The following is a 22,468-nucleotide window of genomic DNA, read 5'->3' as shown; positions in this document are numbered from 1 at the left end:
TAGGGTTTGATTGTTTAGAGTTGTTAGGGTACTTGGCTTAGAATTGTTATGATTTAGGGTTTAGAGTTGTTATGGTACTTGGCTTAGATTTGTTAGATTTGTTTATGGACTGTTTATTTTCTTATCTTAGTATTGGGTTTAGGATTGTAACTGTTTCTTTACTTTATTGTGTGCTTGCAGGTTTGGGCGTGACAAGTCTTCCCTGACTCGGAAGATAACAAAAATTTTCTGTAACAAGTTCGATGGCCCATTTTATAGCTGGACATGTGTGCCTCGGGAGAGACAGGAAAGATTCTTTATTGAATTCGCGGTAAGGTTCTCTATCCATACTCCTTTTTTGTGTTGATACATATGAGCCATTTGTTTTTTATTGCTCACTAACATCATCTTCTCTATTTTTTTGGTAGAAAACCCACACTTGGGATCCTTTATTAACCGGTGTGGTTCAAGAAAGGTTTGAGAGAGTATGTCTCCTCCGGATGAAAGACATGGTCAGCAAGGTTAGGGCTTCTCGAGAACAACCAAACTGGATTGGAGATACCACTTGGAAACAAATGACAAAGTATTGGGACACTGAAGAAGCCAAAGAGAAGAGTTCCACCACATCAGCTGCTCGGATGTCTGAGCGTAATGGACTTGGTCCTCATGTTCACTTCTCAGGGCAGAAGTCATGCCTCCAAATCCAACAAGAAATGGTAAGTATATCAATTTTTAACTTTCTCATAAGTTATATATCATCTTTAGTCAGATGGGAACTAACTCTTTCTTTATATTGTTATCATTTCAGGAAGAAGAGTTGGGAAGACCGGTGAGCCTTGGTGAAGTTTTCATCAAGGTTCATACAAAACGAGATGGAACATTTGTAGATCAAAAGTCCAAGACTGTGGCTGAGGCTTATAGGAAGAACCTGGAATCCAAGTTGGCAACTCGCGGGATAGACTCAGAGACTTCAGATGGTACTTCACCATCGTTGGGGCTAACCATAGAAGAGGAGAATGAGATTTTTCTTCAGGTAAAGTCTTCGTTTTTTATTTTTGATGTGTTCTTTTATATTATGCTTTGCTTCTATAGCTTTCAAGTTGTTATTTTGTTTGATGCTTTGATGTTAATATATATGCATTGATGCTTTGATCCTTATTTTGTTTTTGCAGTCGACTTTCATAAATGAGCGAGGTATTCCTTATGGAATTGGAAGTCTTTCAGAGACACATGTCAATGGAAAGAGGAAAAGCCCATGAAGCTCTTCAACATACAAGGGATTGGAAGAGCAGCTACAAGAAGCTCATCGCAAAATAGAAGAACAAGCGGCTGAGAACTCCAAGCGTGAAGCAGAGCAACAAGCCAAGCTGGACAAGTTATCTATGGTGGAGAAGTATTTGACTGAAACTGATCCAAAGTTCATGGATTTTTTGGCTGCAAATCAAACTCTTCCAAGTGATCAAACTCACTCTTAAGGTTTTTCTATGTCTCTTTTTTAAGTATCTCGGCTCACTCTTTTGAACTTATCTCAATGGTTAAGTATGTAACCATTTGATCTTTGTTTAGTACCTTTTGGAACAATGGTTTTATGTCTTTTTTTAAAACAATGGTATTATGTAATATAATGACTTTTTGCATTTTGCATTTGAATATTTTTTTGCTGTTAAATTGTTATTTAAAATGTAGAATGGATTCAAATTATCAGATTTGGAAGAATCTAATCGTAAAACTAGATTTTGTTTTCATTTATTGAAGCCGTCGCAATGCAGTCGTAAATCAGTCGGAATACAGTCATAAATACGTCGCAAAACAGTCGTTAAATTGCACCAAATATCATTCAATTATCGAACCATATGGTCGCCATTCAGTCGCAAATACGTCGCAACAACAGTCGTCAATCAGTCGCTAAGGTAACGACTACTTTGCGACTGATTAACTTCGTCAACATTTAGTCGTTATTCAGTCGGTATTTGGCGACTGATAGGCGACTAATTGATTTAGCGACTCAATATTAACGACTGATGCTATTAGTCGGAACTCGATCGTAAATTTAGTGTTAGCGACTAATTAGCAATTATATATGAGGTCGCTAAATCTTTGTTTTCTTGTAGTAATAGCCTCAATGTATCTGTTCTTTGTATGACTAAAGTAATTGGTTCTTGTTTTGTCTAGAGAAATTGCATAATGAAGGATGATGCATTAATAATATCTTCAAGCATGGACACAACATACTAATGTTGAGATATGTTAATTAAATTTGTGTGTTCTGTTTTGCAAATTTTAAGCTCTGTGGTTGGAATTTTCAATGTGTAACAGACCAGAAATAAAAAAGTTAAAAAAAAAAATACAATCATTAATAATTTAATATACGAATTTATAATCATAACTCATAAGTTGGAGACTCAATTTCATTTGGTGTGGTAAGGAAACGCAAAATTTTATCTTGTGTAATTTTGTTTTTTGTATGGTCTTTCTTTACAAATTTTAAACTTTGTGGTTAAAATTTCTACGTACATAAAATACTCGTTTTATTTAGGTGAATAAAATATATTAGATGCCGTGAGAATTCTTTGCCTTCTCTGGTTCATCACCTACTTTGAGTTCCTCTCTTCCCGACGACAAGCAAAGCAAGTAATGAATCAAAACCTGTAACCCTATTTCTGATCAGCTCTTCCTTCCCTCTCTCATGGCCACTCTCGTCGTCTGAATCAGGCACTTCTCCAATTTCTCTGAGTACGCGGATACGACTCGTTGTTTCGTGAGTGTTAATTTGTGTGTTCGACGAACTTTGATCCTTTTCTTGATCGTCTTGATATAGATGTGCGTAATTTCAGATTGAATCTCTGTTTTGGATTTGATTCAACGGGCTTAGTAATGATATCACGGTGGTTCTGTTTTAGCCTCATTTTCTGTTGAATTCGCGTAGGGTGTGGAGGGAAGATTTTTCTGGGAAATTTTCGAATTAGGGATTTGAATAGGCTTTATTATGGATGGTAACAAAGATGATGCGTCGAGGTGTCTGAGAATCGCCGAAGACGCCATTGCTTCTGGTGATAAGGAACGGGCATTGAAATTCATCAGGATGGCAAAACGGCTTAATCCAAGCCTCTCCACTCATGACCTTACTGCTGCTTGTGACAATCTTGATTCAGTTTCAGGGAATCCATCTCTTAGTGAAAAGCTCAAATCTGTGGATAGTGATAAGCTTGAGTCTAGGAAGACTAACGACAAGATGAAATATACTGAGGAAAATGTGGAATTGGTTAGGCATATAAAAAGGAACAACGATTACTACACGATTTTGGGTTTAGAGAAGAACTGTTCTGTTGAAGAGATCAGAAAAGCTTATAGGAAGCTGTCATTGAAAGTTCACCCTGACAAGAACAAGGCACCGGGTTCAGAGGAAGCCTTTAAGAAAGTTTCCAAAGCGTTTACTTGTTTGAGTGATGGTAACTCGAGAAGCCAGTATGATCAGGTGGGGTTTGTTGATGAGTTCGATCATATCCAGAGGCAGAGTAATCGCAGGCCGAGGAGGAGATATAATGCGCGTAATGACTTTTTTGACGATGATTTTGATCCCGACGAGATATTCAGGGCGTTTTTTGGTCAACAACGAGACATGTTCCGTGCTCCCCATGCTTTTAGGACTAGACAAGCGCGTAACCAACCCCGAGAGGAGGAGCCTGTTGTGGTTGGACCTAGTTGTTTGACGATTATTCAGATTCTACCATTCTTGCTGCTTTTGTTGCTTGCTTATCTACCCTTTTCTGAGCCCGACTATTCTCTGCACAAGAACCAGACTTATCAGATACCAAAGACGACACAGAATATGGAGATTAGCTTTTATGTTAGATCATCACCAGCCTTTGAAGAGAAGTTTCCGCTCGGTAGCTCTGCTCGAGCTAGCCTTGAGGGCAACGTTATTAAAGAGTACAGAAACTTTCTTTTCCATTCCTGTCGCATTGAGCTCCAAAAACGGCGGTGGAACAAGAAGCCGCCAACCCCTCACTGCAATGAGCTTCAAGATCGTGGATTTGTTGATAGGTAACAGCTTTCTTTTTTCCTCCACATTGTTTTACATTCTGTCACGTACTCGTTACTTGTGATCCCCACGTACAATGTTTACTAAGCTCCTCCACAGTTAGAAGGCGAAATGTTTAATCTATTAGATCCTCACGAGTGAAGTGACACAAATCAACCCTGAGAACCCATACATTTTTTTTGGGGCAAAAGCTAATGTTAGATTTTTGATGGTCACGCAATAATTATTGATGTTTAATCCTTTGTTTTCTTTGACACAAAGCAGGCAAATACCGACATGATATCAGCTCAAGATTGTCCAACATGTGATGAAGACTGCCGGATTTTGATGTTTTAGAGGTTCTTGGGACTGAACGTGTAAACTGTAATGTGTCATATGTGTAGGGAGGATAACGATAATCTCTTTTGTTTTTTTTTTTTTTTTTTTTTTTGCATATGGATTTTTAGATAAAAAAATACCTAGGAGAATACTGAGAACAACAAAGAAGAAAGTCCTGGCAAGTCTCAGGTGACAACAGAGGTACCACTTGCTATACTCATACTATAGTTGAAAACACATGGAAATTTGAGTCCAACAAGTCTCTTTAGAAGATGCAGCAAATAATTGTTCTATTACTTTTTTCTATATGACACAAGGCTTTGATTTTGTTTCAATCAGATATTGCTCTATGGCTAGATTATGAAAGTCATGAAGAATTGAAATTTCAGGGATCATGTGAAGAGTAACCTATCACATTCCAATTTCTTAGTGGGTGAAAATGAGATCAAACTAAATTCCAAAACCTGTGAAAACTGGTCTGGTCTTTGTGTTAATTGAGAATGAATTCAAATCACTCAGAGCCCTCCTAAGTTCTATCTTCAAGGTTATGTTGCTTGCACAAGCTAGCCCGGTCTGATATTAATAGAATCAGGTACGTCTACAGGATATGATTCAATAAAGTCGAGCCATTTGTTTACTGTATCGGGCTCCACATCTCGGATACATCTCCACACCGCACTGTTACACTTGAACCCACTTCCAAATGCAATCTGCAAAACCCTATCGCCTTTTTTGATTCTCCGTTTTGCTTCCAAGTAAGAGAGTGCATACCAAATGGATGACGAAGAAGTATTCCCAAACCTATGAAGAGTCATCTTTGATGGCTCGATGTCTTCTTTTGTCAAGTTCAGGTTCATCTCCATTGCTTGAATCACAGCTCTTCCTCCTGTATGGATGCAGAAATGCTCAAACGCTGTCTTGAAGTTTGGTGTATAGAAAGAACTCGCTTTAAAGATCTTTAGTTTCTTGCAAAGAATGTTCTGTATCACATATTGCAATTGCTCTAGGTAAGGTAGTACCAAAGGTCCCAGTGAAACTAGATTCATCTTCAGCACATCTCCAGCCACGCTGATTACATCTTTGGTTATCTTCACCCCTTGCTTCTCCTCATAGTCTATGTCTTGATAGATACATCGGTATGCTCGATCATCTTTCGCTTTATTTGTCCTAACAACATGCAAGAGCTCATACTTTGCATTTCCTCTGTCATGATCGTTGCTAGACATCAACACTGCAGCTGCTCCCATTCGAAAGAGACAGTTGGTAAGAAGCATAGATCTGTCTTTGCCAATATACCAATGTGTATTCAGCGCTTCGGTGCTGACAATAAGAGCCAATGAGCCTCGGTGAACCTTTAGCAAGTCGTTAGCCAAACCAACTGATAGAACCCCAGCCGCACAACCCATGCCGGAGAGGTTAAAGCTCTTGATATTGCTTCTCATATGGAACTTGTTGATCACCATTGCACTAAGAGACGGTGTAGGCGCATGCAAACTGCAGTTTGTTATGAGTACATCTATGCTTCTTGGGTTTAGTTTGTTTTTCTTCAGAAGATCCTCAACAGAGGTGAAGAGAGTGGTCATGGCTTCGATTTGGACCGAGGAGAGAGATTTCTTGAGGGGTATTTCCGTCAACGAAGGAGGAATGCTGGTTTGGTTGCTTAACCAGGACCTCTCAAGAACCCTGGCTTGGAAATCGATGCTCTCTTGATCAATATTGTCATCGAGGTAGATGGTTTCGAGAAGAGTAGACATTGGGATGCGGTTTGAATCAGGTGCTCGGTAACAAGTGAAATCAAGTAAGTAGACTTTGGCTCTTCTCCTAATTCTTTGGTAGATCAAATGCAATACTAGTAAAACGGCAAAGATCTCAAAGATCGAACCACCTGAGCTGAGAAGCGTCTTCAGCTCTGACATGGTCAAGGAGATTGGTGAAACTCTTTGTATGGTTTGGTTCATTTCACTTTATCCTTTTTAAAGTTAAGATTTTTCATGGAATTTTGATTCGGCCACTATGGTGGCTTACATGAGATATAAGAGAGAATGAAATTATCATGTGGAAGTTGTTGCAGAGGGTTTCACTGCGCTTGGTAATGCTAATTTTTTCAGCATTCTTTGTGTGCTTTTGCGACAAGTAGTCTCAACACGTCTTCTTGCTTTTCTGATTAGCTAGGTTCTAACTTGGGTCGTGTCTCGTGTGGTAAGCGTTTAGGTTTAACCAGCCAGGTATTAGTTAATCTCTTGTAGATTTTCCTTAAGAAAATTTGGTCTAGGGTCCTCTAGTTTGAATGAAAAACAAATTATTGTACTCTATTATTTAGGAAAATCTATAAAAGAAAATAATTGTTTCTTGTACTAGCTTTTTAAGTAGCTGAAAAAAAAAATCAAATTGCATTAAAATGTAAAAAATGATTAAGTATGCAGATTTTCAGGAGTATAATACTCCATCCGTTTCACAAAGAGTGTTGTTCTGACATTTTTTTTTTTCAAAAAGAATGTCGTTTTAGAATTCCAATGTAATTTTTAACCTTAAAAAATTCAGAAAATTAATTATAAATATGATTCTAATAGTCATTTTCTCTGTAAATTAAAAAGGGTATAAGAGACATTTTATTTTATTTTTTAATTTGTGTGAACAATGTCAGACGACAATTTTGGTGCTTCTGGGTTCGTTGTAATCCGTTTAATTTGCATCAATCTAAACTGTCCAATCAACAATTGTCGTGTTTAATTATATCGGTTTAAAACATTTACACTTTGGGAATATCAAATTATTTCTTATCTTCTAGATACACCAACAAACGAAAGAGGATAGGGCCAGATAGTTTGTAATCTTATTATTGTGCTTTAGAAAAAAATGCAAATTTTCATGAAGAGAATTATTTAAAATCTGACAAGCTGAGGGGTCCAAATCAGGAAAATATCGTACACTTTTTTTGTAATGTTGTGTTACTTTCTTACGAATCATTACACTCCAAAAGATGAAATTTTAATGGGTGAATTTGGGACAGTAATGGGAATTTGACGAACAAAAGAAACATACTCATGGTAGCTTAATCCGCGTATTAGTCTGGGTCTTTCCCTAATTAATTAATGAAGGAGTTTGACAAAACCCCAAAAAAAAATTGATGAGAACGACACGGTGTTTTTAGGGAACGGGGATAAACTGCATGTCGTCCTTAAAATAAGTAGCAGAAGAACATCATGCTTTTCAGGTTCTTGGCCATCATTAATGACAAGTAGGTTTCGGAAAATTACAGACACATTAGATTCTGTGGTTAGCTTTGGGCAATAACTATGAAAATGAAAGACGAAACTCACAAGGCAACACATGAGCATGAAGTCATAGAGGTATTAAATGAATAAGGTTTGACCCATCATGAACAGTGTTTATAGACCCCGACATGTTCATGTCACAACATGATTGAATCGGATGGGTCAGCAAAGCAAAACCATTAAATTCTCCGTGGTAGAATTATCAAATCTATGGACTTTAAATACTTGTTAAGTTTTGTTATTACCTGATTACACTCATCTTCGGAGTATTGAATCCTTCTAGAGAGTGTCGAGTAAGTGGACCTTGATTCGTTCAGATTACGACTTCTACTGTTTGATTACTTTGTTTTTGCCTTTACATATATTATAATAAATGTTTTTATTTCAAAATGAAACTGCACTGGTTGTGTTATTGTAAAAGCAATAGCCAAACGCAAACGACGTAAATGCATTTATGGACGTCTTTTTATGGAAAAAACTTCCCAAACAACTTATTATATAAAAATGTATGTTAGTTTTGATTTTTTTTCCTTCACATGCATCTGTATAAATTTGCATTCAATTCAGCCTACATTTTTCTCAAAGTCATAGGACTCATATAATTTTAGACAATTATGATTCATGCTAAATCTCCACAAAACAACAATTCATTACAACTTACTTAAAACCAAAAGAAAAATTCATTACTGCTTAAAAGTATTTGCTATCGGTTTTATGGATCTAGGCTACAATGTCTTTTTTTGTTGCGTCCGCGTTTCAATGTTATAATGAATCTTGTCTAGGCAAAACATTTTCATGCTTGTGTGGCGATTTCTTGGCTCTACTAAAAAGATGGAGCAAGTTGAGAACAGGGCTACTAATTTAATGGAGATCTTGATCTCTTAAACGATCCTACTAAATTGATCTAATGACACATGATCAGCTTTTAAATAAACTATTATACATAATTTTGGTCTTTGGAACATGTATAAGTCCACATGGAAAAATACAAGTGCTTATAAAAGAAAAGAGTTAATGAGAAGGAGGTCCTTTTCTTTTCGGCTTTGCAGAATCCTTCATATGTAGTTTCATCTCATGGACCCCCATTATGTCCTCCTCTTCTACACGTTATATAATAATAACAAAATCATCTGTTTTTCATGTCGTTGATCCACTTAACAATATCAATGTGAAACCAAAATTGCACTGTTTTGATTTTAAAGATTAGGTGATCACTATCAGTGATGTATGTAGCAGTACAACCGTTGTTTATGTCTTAATTTTGTGGGTCACAAGAGATGTTTATTAAGGAAAAAAGAAAATTTTTGGGGACCATGGAATCATAATGCATGTGCAAAGGCATGTGGCTTTTGATTCACTCATTTAACACAATTTAATACAAAACTCACACTTAAAAGCCAGTCAAACCCCAAAAACTCCCCTTTGACTGGCTTTTCCAGTGATTTTTTTAAATTTTACTAATTTTCTACGAAACACATCTTAATCACAACCTAAAGCAAGACAGATGGTTCAATTAAGTAGAGATTAGAGAAACAAAATTAAGGATTAGAATAATCAAGAGGAAAAGACAAACGAAACAGAAGAAAGTAACCCAAGTATCCTAAGTTCCTCTTTCCTTGTTTGACAGAAGATGATAATTAACATATAGAAAAATAGTGTGACATTACAAATACACTAAAATCGGATTTCAGTAACAAACAAGGATTAAACTAGTTTAAACGTATTTCTCTTGTTTAAGATATAAAAAAACACTTATTGCAACGCAAGATTAAAGATTTTTTCTTTTCTGAATTCAACTTCTGACGGCCAGCAATGAAGGAATTGCATCCAAGTTTGGGGTTGTGTTCTTGCTTGTAGAATCTGAAATTGTACGGCCTCTTTTACCAGAGGAAGAAGAAGAAGTGAAAGCTCTCATTGGACTTGCAAATGCCCATCCCCAGCTTCTGTTCCTTCCACCATGAGCCATGTTTTGATGATGATGATGATGATGTTCAGCTGATGATGATGATACCCATGATGATGATGATGAGGAAGATGAAGATGACGTCATTATCATAAACCCACCAAAGATTCCACCACATCTCACCATCTCCCTCACACCACCACCACCATTGCTACTAGGGTTACTAACTTTACCTTTGTTGTGACCTTCTCTCTGTGACTCCACTCTTCTCAAGGTACAATCTCCAAAACCATTAGTGATCCTCTCAAAGAAATCTCCAGAGAAGCTTCTGCTTCCACACCCAACAGATCTGGACCTCGACACTTTCCTCTCGCTTGGTGTGACTGTTGTTGCCGTAACCACAACGTTAGGGCTCCCATCTTCCTCTACAATCACATCAATGCCGTTTCTGTTACTACTCCCACCTCCAGTTGCTCTCTTTGACATAGAAGAAGAGGTCGAAGAAGACGAAGAAGATCCCGCCGTTGTCAAATCTCCCTTCTCTGTTTTCGACAAAACGTTTTCAGTCTGGCTCGTGGGTTGTGTTCTCGTCGTTGTTGTCTTGGAAGAATCATGAAAGTTTCCGACTTTCTTGCTGCTGCTATGGTGTTTGTAAGAGTGGAGATGCAGAAAAGACCAAAACCCACTCCGTTTCCTCGGGCTGAAGTCAGAACCTCCGTACGCCGACGTCGTCGTCGATTGGCTTCGCTTGTAGACGATATTCGCCGTCGATGAGGAGGAAGTCGAAGCTGTCAACATCTTCTTCTTCTTCTTCGCCAGCAAAAAAGGAAGCTTGTTGTTGTTGTGGTTGTTCGTGACGTTTCTAGCTCCGGCGACGGAGAGGGAGAGAGAGGCAGAGAGGTTAGCGGCGGAGGCGGTGGTGGAGCCTAGAGAGTCAGATCTGAAGGAAGGAGAGGAGGAAGAAGAAGAGGAAGAGAGGTGTTTTGGGAGTGGGAAAGAGGAAGTGACGAGCTTTCCGAGTTTTTCTTGGAGACAGAAAGCACAGATCCCACCTGGGTTCTTCGTGAAGGGATGGTTTATGCATTGCATCCCATCACCCATGTCTTGATCTTTTGCCTCCACCATTGAATGACCAAATCTTATTTTTCTTCTTCTACTTCTCTTTAGCTCCTCTGTTTTTCTTTTTGTGTATGGATTTTTTTGATTCTCGAGACTGATTTTTCTCTGTTTCTGTATGTAAAAGTGGGTAGAAAGATTCACGGCATCTAAAATGAAAAAATCAGCTTTCAGTAGTTTTATTTTTTTGTTTCTCTTCTTTTGAGAGAGAGAAGAGAGAGAGAGAGATTGATTGAGAAAGAAAATGGAGGAGGAAATGAAGGGGGGAGAGAGAGTGGGTTAGTGCAGAGAGTCTGGAGAGAGGAGGGGTCGAGTTCCCAGGTGCACGTGGGATCCTGACTTCTTTCTTTCTTTCTTGGCCTCTCACTCTTCTCTCACTCTCTCTCTCCCCTTTGTTTTTGTTGTTGTTTAGCTCTTCAAATCTTCCAAAAGTTTTCAACATTAATGTTTTTTTTTTTTTACACTCTTTAATCAAATTTAGGATGGACTAAAAAGGCTTATGGTCCATTATGTACCCCCCCACAGCGACGTGGCTTTTTCTTTTTACTATTTCCATTACCATAACTAAATCCAGCTTTTGCTTGCTTTCACTAAATTTCCCGGAGCTTCTGGCCAAAGTTAACTTAGCTTATCTATAATTTCTAGGAACTAGTATTTACTTGACGAATACCCGTGTATACGTTCAGGTTTCTTTTGCATTTTATAAGAAAACAGTCATTTAAAACTTACCATGAAGCAGCCAATAAAAATAGAAGACACCCCTATGGCCCTATTAGTAATTACAGTGATAGAATGGCTTGATTTTTACACACTGTTATCAACTGTTATGTTCACACCAAAAAATAAACTGTTATAGAATAAAAAATCAATGATGTTATTGAATTTGATCTTGTTGAAGCTGGCTATAGAAAAGAACCTTTAGAGCGGCAATGTGGTACTCAAGTTTCATTTGAGAAAAAAGGCGAAGATCTAAACAAATGTTAACTTCTAGATGATGAGCTCTACATAGAGAATCAAGTATGTGTGATGAATTGGTTTCCTTCGAGTAAGAATGATGAATGGCCGGGCTCTGATGTGTGTAGCCTAGCTATTGTTTCATTCTTTCTATATCGAATGTGTGGATCTTTAATATTTGTAACTGTGTTGTTAAATTACAAACGGATATTAGACTTTACACTTCGGTATGTTTACAGTTCTCTTTTTTTTTTTACCTCATATGTTTACAATTATCTAGATAGTTCGAAACGAGTGGGAATATATATAATTGAGAATGAATAAGAATAGATAACGAATCGAAAAAGACAATATCAATATTTTTCACTCCAGAAGACGACATTTTCTTGGACTAGCCGCTGATTTCTATTGAATATTTGGTTGTAATTTGTAATATGACCAAAAGGTGACGAGATGTGGAGAAGTAGAAAGAAGAGATCAGTGGTCCATAACAACATTGAATTTTCATGTCTTTTTGAGCTTATATTACACCATTTGACCATTGTCTCGTCTCTCTCATAGACACGTCTTCTATTTGGTTGCCCGGTCCCCATCGATTTTTTTTTTTTTCAATTCTGTATACTCCATTTTACATATGATCAATGGTTATATCTTTGACACACACAAAAATGATAGAAGGTTATATTCTTCGACAAAAAAATATGGGGGCAGTTTATGAAATAAATTTTTATTTTTTAATTTAAAAATATTCTATACATTTAAACTAAATTGCAAAGAGAAAAAAGTTAATACAAATTTAAAGATTCAAAAAAAAAATCAACAAGTATAAGTGATTAATTTTTCCAGATAGTTTTTTTTCTCATAATGTCCCATTCGTTTTTTACCAGAACGATAATATGGGTACTGGATCGGAGAATCCAATGGTGGCTGTGACACTAAGCGTGAGTTTACAATCACATGCACATCTTTGAGCTTTATTCTAGAAAACGGAGAGAGCTTGGAAAGATTTCACGCCACATTGGGAGCACATTATCTACGAACTACTATTTCCTAATTTTATTTTATTGATCATTAATTGACTACATGCATGGGCTACAACAGCCTAGAGCCTACACATATAATACTATTATAGCTTCACGTAATAGTGTAACTTGATGGAGAGACCGAAATAGATTAAAATAAGTTAGCTACCTACATTAAAGGCTAATTTGCATGGACATGCTCGCAAGAGCCTGACCTCGCTCCATACATTACCGCTACTTCATCTTCTTTTTCTAATGCTTAATTTAAAGTTATTCATTTGAACCAAAATAAAATTTCGTGATACAAAATGCCAAAAAGTTTAAATATTCGCAAAAAATGGGATTAAACTAAATGATATTTATTATAAACTGGCAAACTACACAATCAACATTAAAAAATGTGTACATGGCTAATTAATAAAAGAAAGTTATTGATGATCAGTCTATTAATAAAAGAAAGTTATTGGCTGAAGCTGAAGAGACTTGTTTCGATTACCTTGTATATAACACAAACTTTACACAAACTTGTATGTTTTGGGTCTTTGCCAATTTTGATCGATGGTCCGGATTCCTTAGGCCTTTAGGCCCAGAGAAACTAAGGCCCAAATAATTCTCCCGCGTAAAGGAAAATAAAAACCTAAACTATCTTCCCTGAGAAGTTTCGAAACTTAGTCATCCCGCCGGGAAAAATGACCGTCGCCGCCGAAGAATCGACTCACCATGCTCAGAGACCTCCCACTGATAACGATATCGTCCGTCTAGCCCAGTACCACCATTGCCAGACTGGCTTTTCTCTCCCACCATACCTTCTCTCTCCGGCTTCCCACGATTCTCTTCTCTCGTACCTCCAATCTCGCTCTTCTTCACCCTCGCCGTCGAAACCTGTCTCCGAGTATGTCGTTGCTCTTTTATCTCTTATTTCTCTGTCGCCGAATACTCCGCCTCTCTCGTCTCTCCTCGCCTCTCTTCTCATCTCCTACACCCAAATCTTCAATGCCGGCAAAATTCCGAGCGATTCGGATTCCCTCAAGACGATTCAGCTCTTCGGTACTCTCTTACGATACTTACACATTAAGGAGCTGAAATCTGTCGTCGATTCGATCTTATCGGGTGTGTCTAGAGTTGTCACTGTCGATGACGCTCAGTTGTTTGATTTATTGCCTGTGTGCTTTGATTTATTGCGAAATCCGAGAGAAGCGAAAGCTAGTGAAATCGAATACGTTGATTCGGCGATAGATCGCGTTCTTAACTGTGAGTGGCATAAAGGGTTGTTGACTAAAATGGTTTCTCTTGCAAAGGAGTTTCCATTTCTGGATAAGGAGAGAAAGAGTGAATTGCTGGAGAAGGTGTTTTTTGGTATCAAGGGTATAGACTTGCAAGATCTGCCTTCACTTGTGTATCAATTGTTGGTTCTTGCTTCAAAAGGTTTTTGCAAGAGGGAGGTGATCGGAGGAGTTGTTGGTTTTTTTGGGTCCAAAGCCGAAACGAAAGTAGCCTCCGTCCTTAGACAGATCGAGGGAACCGTTCTTCTTCATGTGAATTTCGCAGTGAAGCAGGATCCTTCACTGGGGCAAGAGGTTGTGGCGTTAGTCAAATCCGATCTTAGGGCTTTCAATCATTTTACAGTTGCGGTTCTGTTTTCGGTTGCTAGGGTCAGAAAGTTTGGTGAGAACTCCTTGGGGATATTGAAAACGGCTTTGCTTACTACATACAACGATTACAGACTCTCCAAGTAAGTAGTAGCAAACTTCTTTTCACTGTTTGTTTCTTGATGTTTCATGAGGTGGACTCTCCTTTGCTTTATAGACATGTGACTAGGAGAAACAATTACGTCGACCTTTAGTGAAAAACAAATACACTATACTGTAGGGAAAATATAAACTTTCTTCATAAATAGGGTACATTTTACCAATGTTTTCATCAATTATATACAGAGATTGCAAGTGGCTACCTAATGAGCTGAAGGAAGAGAGTTTCCTGCATGCCAGATTGGTTGAAAAATCTTTACTAAGAGCGGTATTTTCCCCTGCTTTCTTACTTTCGGGTCCTGTTTATCATACCAGGGCATACCTGTAAGAAGATTAAGTAATATATTTTCTTATATTTTATTAGGTTAGTGAATGCAGATATGGGAGGGAGCATGTGGTTCCAAGTGTTATTCAGTTTGGCTTTATGTTGCTAGAATCTGTCGAAGAAGGTAGATCCAATGAGTTTGTTGATTCTAATGGCGTACTGGGTATTGAGAAGCTTAGCATTCAGATTCTGGGAACCCTATTTGAAGTCCATGATATGACCAGAAACGAGGTTGATAACTATTTTATACTGATGCCTTAAGTTTCTTTAGACTGACACTGAAACTTTTATGCTATTTCTTTCCATCTGTAATACAAAACTTAGTTGAGTGAATTATTTTGCAGATAATTGAACAATGCAAGTTTCGCATTCTTTCTTTGAAGTGTGCAAAGAGCAAGCCAATAGTAAGGTCAGTATCTTTTAATGGATACGATTGTCAACCATTTTTCCAAGTGCTGAGGAAGTTGAGCTTGTAGGTTATTAGGGTGTCTTGTCCAGAGATACTCACTTATCATGTTGGAATTTGTCCACCATCTTAAAGAGTTATTGGATTATTTCACTTTCATGGAGGGAAATATCAGCTGTTTTCTTGTTTCTGCTATTATCCCGCTCATCAAATTCAGCCATGAACTTCAGGTAAATTAAATTTGTTGCACATTCTCTTTTGTTCTATTCTCTTCTGCAAATCTGCTTCTGCTTGGAGTGTCTATTTGTAAGCATTTTTCCAATCTATGGAATTGGGAAGAAGAAACAAGCCTATACGCCAAGACCTCAGTTTAAACTTAACTTGATGATGCAGGACTATACCATTTTGGTGATTCGGAAGGCTATGTTTAGACGGGAAGATACAGTTCGTGTTGCAGCGACAAAGGTATTAACTGATCTTATACTTGCTGAGAAACAAGCTAAGAGAGACAGCTCATTTACTCTGCAAGACTCATCAAGCCAAGCCAGTTCTAGTCAGCACACTGAGATGAGCTCTATCGTGAGGGGAAACCTCTTTACTGAACTGAATGGGTTGCTTCAAAGATGCCTCTACCAACAGGTGTCTTTTTTCGTCCTTGATCACGAAAAATTTTCTTTCTAGAATTTGACGACCTTCTTAGAGCTCTTTGGTTCCTGTATGTAGGCAAAAGTGAAGGAAGTAGTTTATGATGGGCTTGTGAAATTAATCCTGATCGATCCATCAAGTGGAGGACATGTGCTGGACTTTCTTATGCCTCACTTTCTTCGTTTCTTCAGACAGGTAACTGTCAAATGCTTCATCCTCTCTCCACTCTGAGAATGACTTCGCCGCTTTTTTGTTAAAACAGGAAAAAGTTGCTATATCTTTTGAACTTCTCTGGACCCTTCTTTTTTTCTTTCTACAGTGACAGTGAGGAGCTGTTGCGAGGTTTTTTAAACTTGTTTTAACGCAAGAAAAAAGTTCCTATATCTCCCATGACGGACACATTTTCATGCATGCTTTGTCAATTTGTGATTATCCTGGCAGGACACAGATTTTCAGCTTGGAATCACTTCATGCATTAAAGTAGAAGGTGGCAGATTTATCATTGACGAGCCCTTGGATAGACTTCTCTTTTGTATCTCTTGGATTTTGCTCCTCCAGCCGCACAACAGCTCTGATCGGCCTTCCGATACCGCGTGGCCATGCTTTGGCTTCTCACTTACACAAGAAACTGAGGTATTGCTACAGAAAAACTTGTCTTGTGTTACCTAATAGAGGGCAATTGTAAATAATAATGTGTGGGTACATTCAATTTCGTATGGCAGCAGCAGGTAGGAAGAAATGTATCTCAAGAAGTGTACTCCAGTGCTTTGGTGAAGGTCCGAAGCTTCCTACTAGGCAAGAAATTAGGAGGTACGTGACAAATAATCGTTGTTGAGAAATCCAGCTTAGCCTAACTGAACACGTTGGTCTGCTGTTACATTCGTTTTCTTTTATGTCTGCTTCGTATAGGTTGTGTGTTAGGCTTACTCTAGTCTCAGAATTGATAGGAGTATTTAAATTGTTCTGTTTATTTTATGCATTTTACAGATATTGTTGGGCAGTCTGAGGACACAGTTTCTGCATCTCTTGAAGAAGATAAAAGAAAATCCTACTGTTCGATTATATTGGGAATCGTTAAAGTGCTGCTTAATTATATTATAACGGATCTAGAGAAACAGCCAGAAGGGAAAAAAGGTGAAATCGAAAAGGAGATTGTCGCTTTGATTGATCTTTATGAATCACTTGAAAAGGACGTGGGAAAATCGAAACAGGGCAATATTGGCAAGAGAGTACGATTTAGCTCCCGTAATAAATCTGATGATGCTGATGTGGGAAACGCAAGTATTAATGAAGAGCGAGAGAAAGTTCCCTTTTTGGCTACTTCAAGTATCTACCAGCTATTTCTAGTCACTTTCAAACTCTATAGCAGTAAATCCGTTGGTAATCTTTCAGATTCGCAGGATCACAGCCAGTCGTCATCAGCCAAGACAGAAAAATCAATTTCTAGTGTTTTCTCTTTCACTTTGCATGTTTGTGTTGGACACATAAGATCATCTCTTTGCATGAAAGAGGAAAATCCACTTAGACCGTTGGTCTACGGTGACATGAAAGTTCTGGGACCTCCACTGCTAAAAGTAGTTTACCTGCTAAAGCCAGGGCCCCTTCTTGCAACCGGACAGACAAATAAAGAGAATAAAGGAAGGAAGGATGCTGAAGGAAGAAAACAGTGTCTACATCTTGCCTTTCTTGGCTTGAAAGAGCTGCTCAGTATATATTCAACTGGATCTAATTTGAATGGTTTGCTTGAAGATTTGCTGGCAGTGCCTGCTACTGAGGATGATGCTACTTTAGAAGAGTGCAGCGAATCTTCAAAAATTGAAGATCTACTTGTAAAGAGCGTCGAAAATTTCATGGAGAAAATCATGAAGCCCATGATCACGGACCTCATCGCGCAAAACTCTAATGATGTAGAGGTAAATTCCTTTTAGCTTCAAAATAAAACTGTCTGCAGTTTCTCCTGAGGACATTCTTTAACGTACAGGGAAGCTGATAATATAATATTCACTTGCATTTTCAGATTCTTTGTGACATAATGTTGATGCTTGGGGACACTCTACCTGACAAATTCAAACAACGGCATGGATCATGGGCTCATCAAATATGCAGAAGCTGTGAAACATCTAACACCACCGTTGCTAAGAGCATTGTGAAACTTTCCATCTCGCTTACTACATCCCCTGGTGATCTATGCATAGCCGTGGAAGTGGCTAAGGAGTTGCAAAACGTCATCGGTTTAGAAAACTCTGATAATTTACAAGTGTCTGAATCATACATGGTCATAAACCAGTCAACAAGTGCTTCAGTAACTTCTTGCATATTGCAATCTATTGAGTCAGCAATCGTTGACATGGATTGGGCCTCAAAGAAGCTAAAGAATTTCTATGTGGTCTCTCAGAAGAACATCCATCTCAACCATGATGCTGAGGGTACATTTGGTTTGGCTCTCGAGGAAGCCCTTTACTCAATGGCTGAGTCCACAGTCAGAATACTTTCTTCCTTTGTCTTGATGAACCTCAAAGGTGAGTTTTCACTGCTGAAATTTTCACCTCATCCGCTCCTCATTATTTCTAACTGAGCTTGTTAATCAACCTGTGCTTTCATGATCTGCAGACTCGCAAGCAGCGCAGTTTCTCAGACTAACAGTTAGGTTTTACAAACAATTAGCTCAGATTGTGAAGCTGAGGATTGCTCCCAAAGGTTGCAAGCAAAATCTTCCCAGCCTTAAATTTCAAAAACTCGTGGAACTAACTTGCAGGAGTCTCACGGTTCCTTTATATCCCTTTTTAGCTGAAATGCAAAAGGTAAAGTTGTGAAAGCAGTCATAGATTGACGTTTATTCGTTAAAAATGCATGTTCCAAAAGTGTAACGTGGGGGCTTCGTCCTAATGCAGGAACAACAGGAAAGTGTGAGTTCTAATTCCAAGGGCATAATCAACAAGATCAAACAGGAGAACAAATGCATCCCTGATTTAATATTCCAGATAGAAGACTATGAAAGATACCTTATTCAGCTAAGCAAAGTTACTAAATTTAATTTGTTGAGGCATGCCAAGCGCAGCACTGCCAGAGACTTCAAAATAATTGAAGATGCAGAAACTCCTGCAGGAGGCGAAGATGGAGGAAACCAGGCAGAGACACAGACACGGAACAATGACATTGGCGTTAACGAAGATGATTTAAGAGAAGGGTCAGAAGATGATTCAGAGAAAACATTATCCTCCCGAAATGTTAATTCCGGATCATCACGGGACTTACATTCTGATAAAGCAATAGCAGCAGAAGAGGACGACGAAGAAGAAGGAGAAGGAGAAGGAGAAGGAGAAGGAGAAGAAGGAGAAGAAGAAGAAGGCGAAGAAGAAGGAAGTGGCTTTAGTCGTCCTAAAAAGATTGCAAAGAAGAGTTGGGTTGTGGATGATTCTGATGAAGATTCTGAAACATTTTAGGTTAATGTTTGTAGATAATACTTGAAAGCAAAGAGAATGAACATAAGGCATTATACTATTAGCTCTCAGATTTCCTTGAACAGCAAGTCTTCGTGGCAGGGTCAGTTCACTCTTCAACTCTGCAAAAAAAAATTATATTAGGGTTTCCAGTGCTTATGGAACCAGCAAACATGCGAGGATTTGGACACATTCTGCGTGTTCGACATTGTTGATAAATCATGCCAATGATATGATCTAAAACTGTTTGAGTATATAATATCGCCATACTTTGAAGATCGAATTTACTCCAGTGATTTGTTATCCATTGTGGAATATATGCTACAGTCTCTAACCTTCTGAATATTTTTATTTTACTTTATTCTATTGGTTTTAGACTTTTAGCCTTTTGAGTATTTAAGTTGGAAAAAGTTGGATTTTGCATTAAAGAATGATGGTAGATGTCCAAAATATAAAATGATGGTTTATAAGGAACATGAGACCTGACTTCATTATTATTTAAGTATATTTTTCCACTTTCACTAAATTAACACAACCTTATCCGATTTTACGATCTTGAGAAGTTTTATGTTTGTAAATACATAGTTGGGATTATACTAAGCCAAGTAGATGGTAAAATGGTTATTACATTCACACAATTTCCTAAAATAAACATTTTAAAAATATATATTTGCATTAAATTATATATATTTGACGTAATCTATGAATTCATTAGCTTTTTACAGGCTGTATAATCAGATTAATTTTTGCAGTATTAAAAAAAGTCAGGCAGGCAATAAGAACCCTTGTTAATGAATGAGCCAGGTGTTATGGGGAAGGGCAGTGCTATTGCATTAAATTAAGAACATTGGTGTGTTCAACTAAAGACGAGATTCTCTAATCTTTTGCAATAAACTAAGGCTGATCACAAAACTATTAAATCCCCACCAATACAAGTAACCCACTTTGAAAGTGAGAGAGACAGGTAAGGGACCTCACTGTCTCTTCACAGTCGGATCCTATGAATATGGAGTACAAATCAATAACATTACATGGGATATTGTTACTTCATACAAAGACAAAGCAAAATGTCAAAATAGTTTTGGCCCACATTATTCCAAAAACTAAGAAGTCTAAGAATCTAGGAATCTAGTGAGTTTTGACCAAGTGATAATACTCTTGACGATCGCCATCGTGTTGAAAACCTGACTTTTGCTAGATGACTTTTTATTTATCTGCAAAATTTACATGGCAAAGATTTAAAAAACTGTCTTGATTTCAACATAAATCTCCATCTTTAAATGAATACACTCTTTAAGAGTCTTAACCACTTTTTTTAAGAGTCTTGACCACTTGAAAGAGTCTTGACTATTTTCTTCTAATATTTTGCAGAACGTTTTTGATTGGTTAACAACTTAACATTAATAAGATTACTGAAAATATACACATTATGTATATATATATATTAATACAAAACTCATACTACTGTAATAAAAAGTCGAAACATGAGTACAAATATTTGAAACTCACGTTAATCAAGTTTGTACATTAAATAAGAATTATTCTGTGGTTTGACAAATAGCGAAACCACTATACTAAATGATTGAAGTTCAGCGATCGGTACTTATCCCCTCCGTTTGATAGAATTAGGAAAATAAATAAACTTTTGGTGATGGTCAATTACAAAACGTACTGTCTGACACGAGAACCAGATATCTATTTACATAATTATGGAAAAAGATTTGTGTTGACTGAAAGGTTGTTAGCATAACATGCTAATGTTGTGTAGTATTTATTTTCGGACAATATACGAGATGATGTTTTTCCTTTATTAATAAAACAAAGTATATGTATGATCTATAAAAGAGGGTTATATGAAGTCCAGTTCTTCTTGTCAACGATTCACAATCAACTATAAATAAAAAGTTTTTATAGTTGGTAGACGTTTTATTCTGTAAGAACGAATATTACCGAATAGTTTCGTTGAAATCCTAAATTTAAAATTCTTATTCGTCTAATTGTGAATATAAAACTATACAGAAACGTATGTCGGTTAAAGGTAAAGATTCTCCCACACGTTGAAGCTAATTCGCATGAAACCAAGAGAACATTTTAATAGATAAAAAAAGAAGCACATAGTAGTATTTTTCGTACGTGTCATCTTGTTTGTCGTTTTGTGGATTGGATCAACATAGTATTAGTCTATCACCATCACTAACCACTATATGAGATATTACAAAATCAATGAGAGGTTCATCTTCTTTAAAGTTGGTACTTTTTAATGCATGGTGGCGGGAATTTTTTTAATTTTAAAACGAAATAAATTAACTGATTAAACTCTCTACTCGTAGTTAGTTCCACTAAACATAATTAGCTATAGTGACAAACTGACAATACGTTGATAATGTAGGCAAAAAGATAAAAGCTTCATCAGGAAATTAAAACACACTACAAAGTAACTTTTAATGAAATAATAATATTTTCGGAACCTACTAAATAATAAAACTAGGGACTTCCCATAGATATGCAAACCTCTAAAACACCCAAAACACCCTTTTGGCTTTACATCCTCTATGACAAAACGACAAAAAATAGCAGAAGGGTGAAAAAGTCAAATCAACAATCTCTCTTTCTCTCTCTGTGTTTCAGTACGCGAAACCGCCTGCTCTGTTTCTCGGGTCCCGGCGGTGACCGCCTGAAGTAGACGCCGGAGGGTCAGACATCGTCGTCGTCTTAACAGCCATGAATGAACAGTTCTCTCTTCTTAAGCTTTCTTCTTCTTCCATGATCATCTGCTTCGATCTACACTCCTCGCTACAAAACGCCTTATCACCTCTGACAGATTCAAACAAAAATCCCAGAAAATTAACACAAATCGAGAACTACTTTGGATTTTCGCCGTTATAATCACCGGAAAATGATTTCTTTTCATGGATTAGTTACTTACTTGTACATGTAGATATCTTTCGCTGGAAGAAGTTTCCTTCTGCAGAGAAAACAATGCTCGAGGAATCCAGAATCTGGATAGCAACTTCCACGGCGGAGATCGGAGGCGGCGGAGGCGATGGCGGTGATCATGACGGCGGATTTGTTGACGACTTGATGCGGTTTGGGACTAATTAAGCGGTCACTGAAAGTGTTGTTAGTCGACTCCAGAACAATACTTAGTCCCACCATTTTTTCTCTTAACTCATTATCTATTTTTTTTTCTTTCTTTTGATGTGTTCTTCTTATATGCTTTTGAGATTTTCTTTTCAGGTGTTAATGGCGAAAGAAGAAGAAGAAGAAGAAGGAAGGAGAAGTTTTTGGTTTCCGC

General features: G+C 37.5%; 5 protein-coding genes across 6 annotated transcripts; 2 read left to right on the top strand and 3 right to left on the bottom strand.

Moving 5' to 3' along the window:
- Positions 1-2,548: 2,548 nt before the first annotated feature.
- Positions 2,549-4,614, top strand: LOC18011989 (chaperone protein dnaJ 49). Its single transcript, XM_006395035.2, has 3 exons — positions 2,549-2,799; positions 2,906-4,023; positions 4,286-4,614. Exons 2-3 carry the CDS (start codon positions 2,966-2,968, stop codon positions 4,299-4,301), a joined length of 1,074 nt encoding a protein of 357 aa, XP_006395097.1. The 5' UTR covers positions 2,549-2,799; positions 2,906-2,965; the 3' UTR covers positions 4,302-4,614.
- Positions 4,615-4,814: 200 nt separating this feature from the next.
- Positions 4,815-6,343, bottom strand: LOC18011988 (probable 3-ketoacyl-CoA synthase 21). The gene has a single exon (XM_006395034.2). The coding sequence runs from the start codon at positions 6,295-6,297 to the stop codon at positions 4,903-4,905; it is 1,395 nt and encodes a 464-aa protein (XP_006395096.1). The 5' UTR covers positions 6,298-6,343; the 3' UTR covers positions 4,815-4,902.
- Positions 6,344-9,324: 2,981 nt separating this feature from the next.
- Positions 9,325-10,988, bottom strand: LOC18011949 (serine-rich adhesin for platelets). The gene has a single exon (XM_006395033.2). It carries the CDS (start codon positions 10,640-10,642, stop codon positions 9,407-9,409), a length of 1,236 nt encoding a protein of 411 aa, XP_006395095.1. The 5' UTR covers positions 10,643-10,988; the 3' UTR covers positions 9,325-9,406.
- A 2,310-nt stretch (positions 10,989-13,298) lies between these two features.
- Positions 13,299-19,310, top strand: LOC18011881 (Fanconi anemia group I protein homolog). 2 transcript variants are annotated; one of them, XM_024151902.1, is made up of 13 exons: positions 13,299-14,341; positions 14,544-14,625; positions 14,722-14,913; positions 15,027-15,091; positions 15,159-15,318; positions 15,482-15,727; positions 15,812-15,928; positions 16,175-16,366; positions 16,459-16,543; positions 16,721-17,646; positions 17,751-18,252; positions 18,344-18,534; positions 18,625-19,310. In XM_024151902.1, the coding sequence occupies exons 1-13, from the start codon at positions 13,299-13,301 to the stop codon at positions 19,174-19,176; spliced, it is 4,353 nt and encodes a 1,450-aa protein (XP_024007670.1). In that variant the 3' UTR covers positions 19,177-19,310. The 2 variants fall into 2 exon arrangements, with proteins under 2 accessions (XP_024007670.1, XP_006395094.1); XM_006395032.2 differs by having other exon boundaries at positions 16,456-16,543.
- Positions 19,311-21,597: 2,287 nt separating this feature from the next.
- On the bottom strand, positions 21,598-22,468 carry LOC18011880. Its single transcript, XM_006395031.2, has 2 exons — positions 22,100-22,468; positions 21,598-21,987 (listed from the first exon to the last, which is right to left on the bottom strand). Exons 1-2 carry the CDS (start codon positions 22,327-22,329, stop codon positions 21,798-21,800), a joined length of 420 nt encoding a protein of 139 aa, XP_006395093.1. The 5' UTR covers positions 22,330-22,468; the 3' UTR covers positions 21,598-21,797.

Source organism: Eutrema salsugineum, unplaced genomic scaffold (genome assembly GCF_000478725.1).
Source record: "Eutrema salsugineum unplaced genomic scaffold, Eutsalg1_0 scaffold_6, whole genome shotgun sequence".
In the NCBI taxonomy this organism is placed as follows: Eukaryota; Viridiplantae; Streptophyta; class Magnoliopsida; order Brassicales; family Brassicaceae; genus Eutrema; species Eutrema salsugineum.
This window is presented reverse-complemented; position numbering and strand designations above follow the sequence as displayed.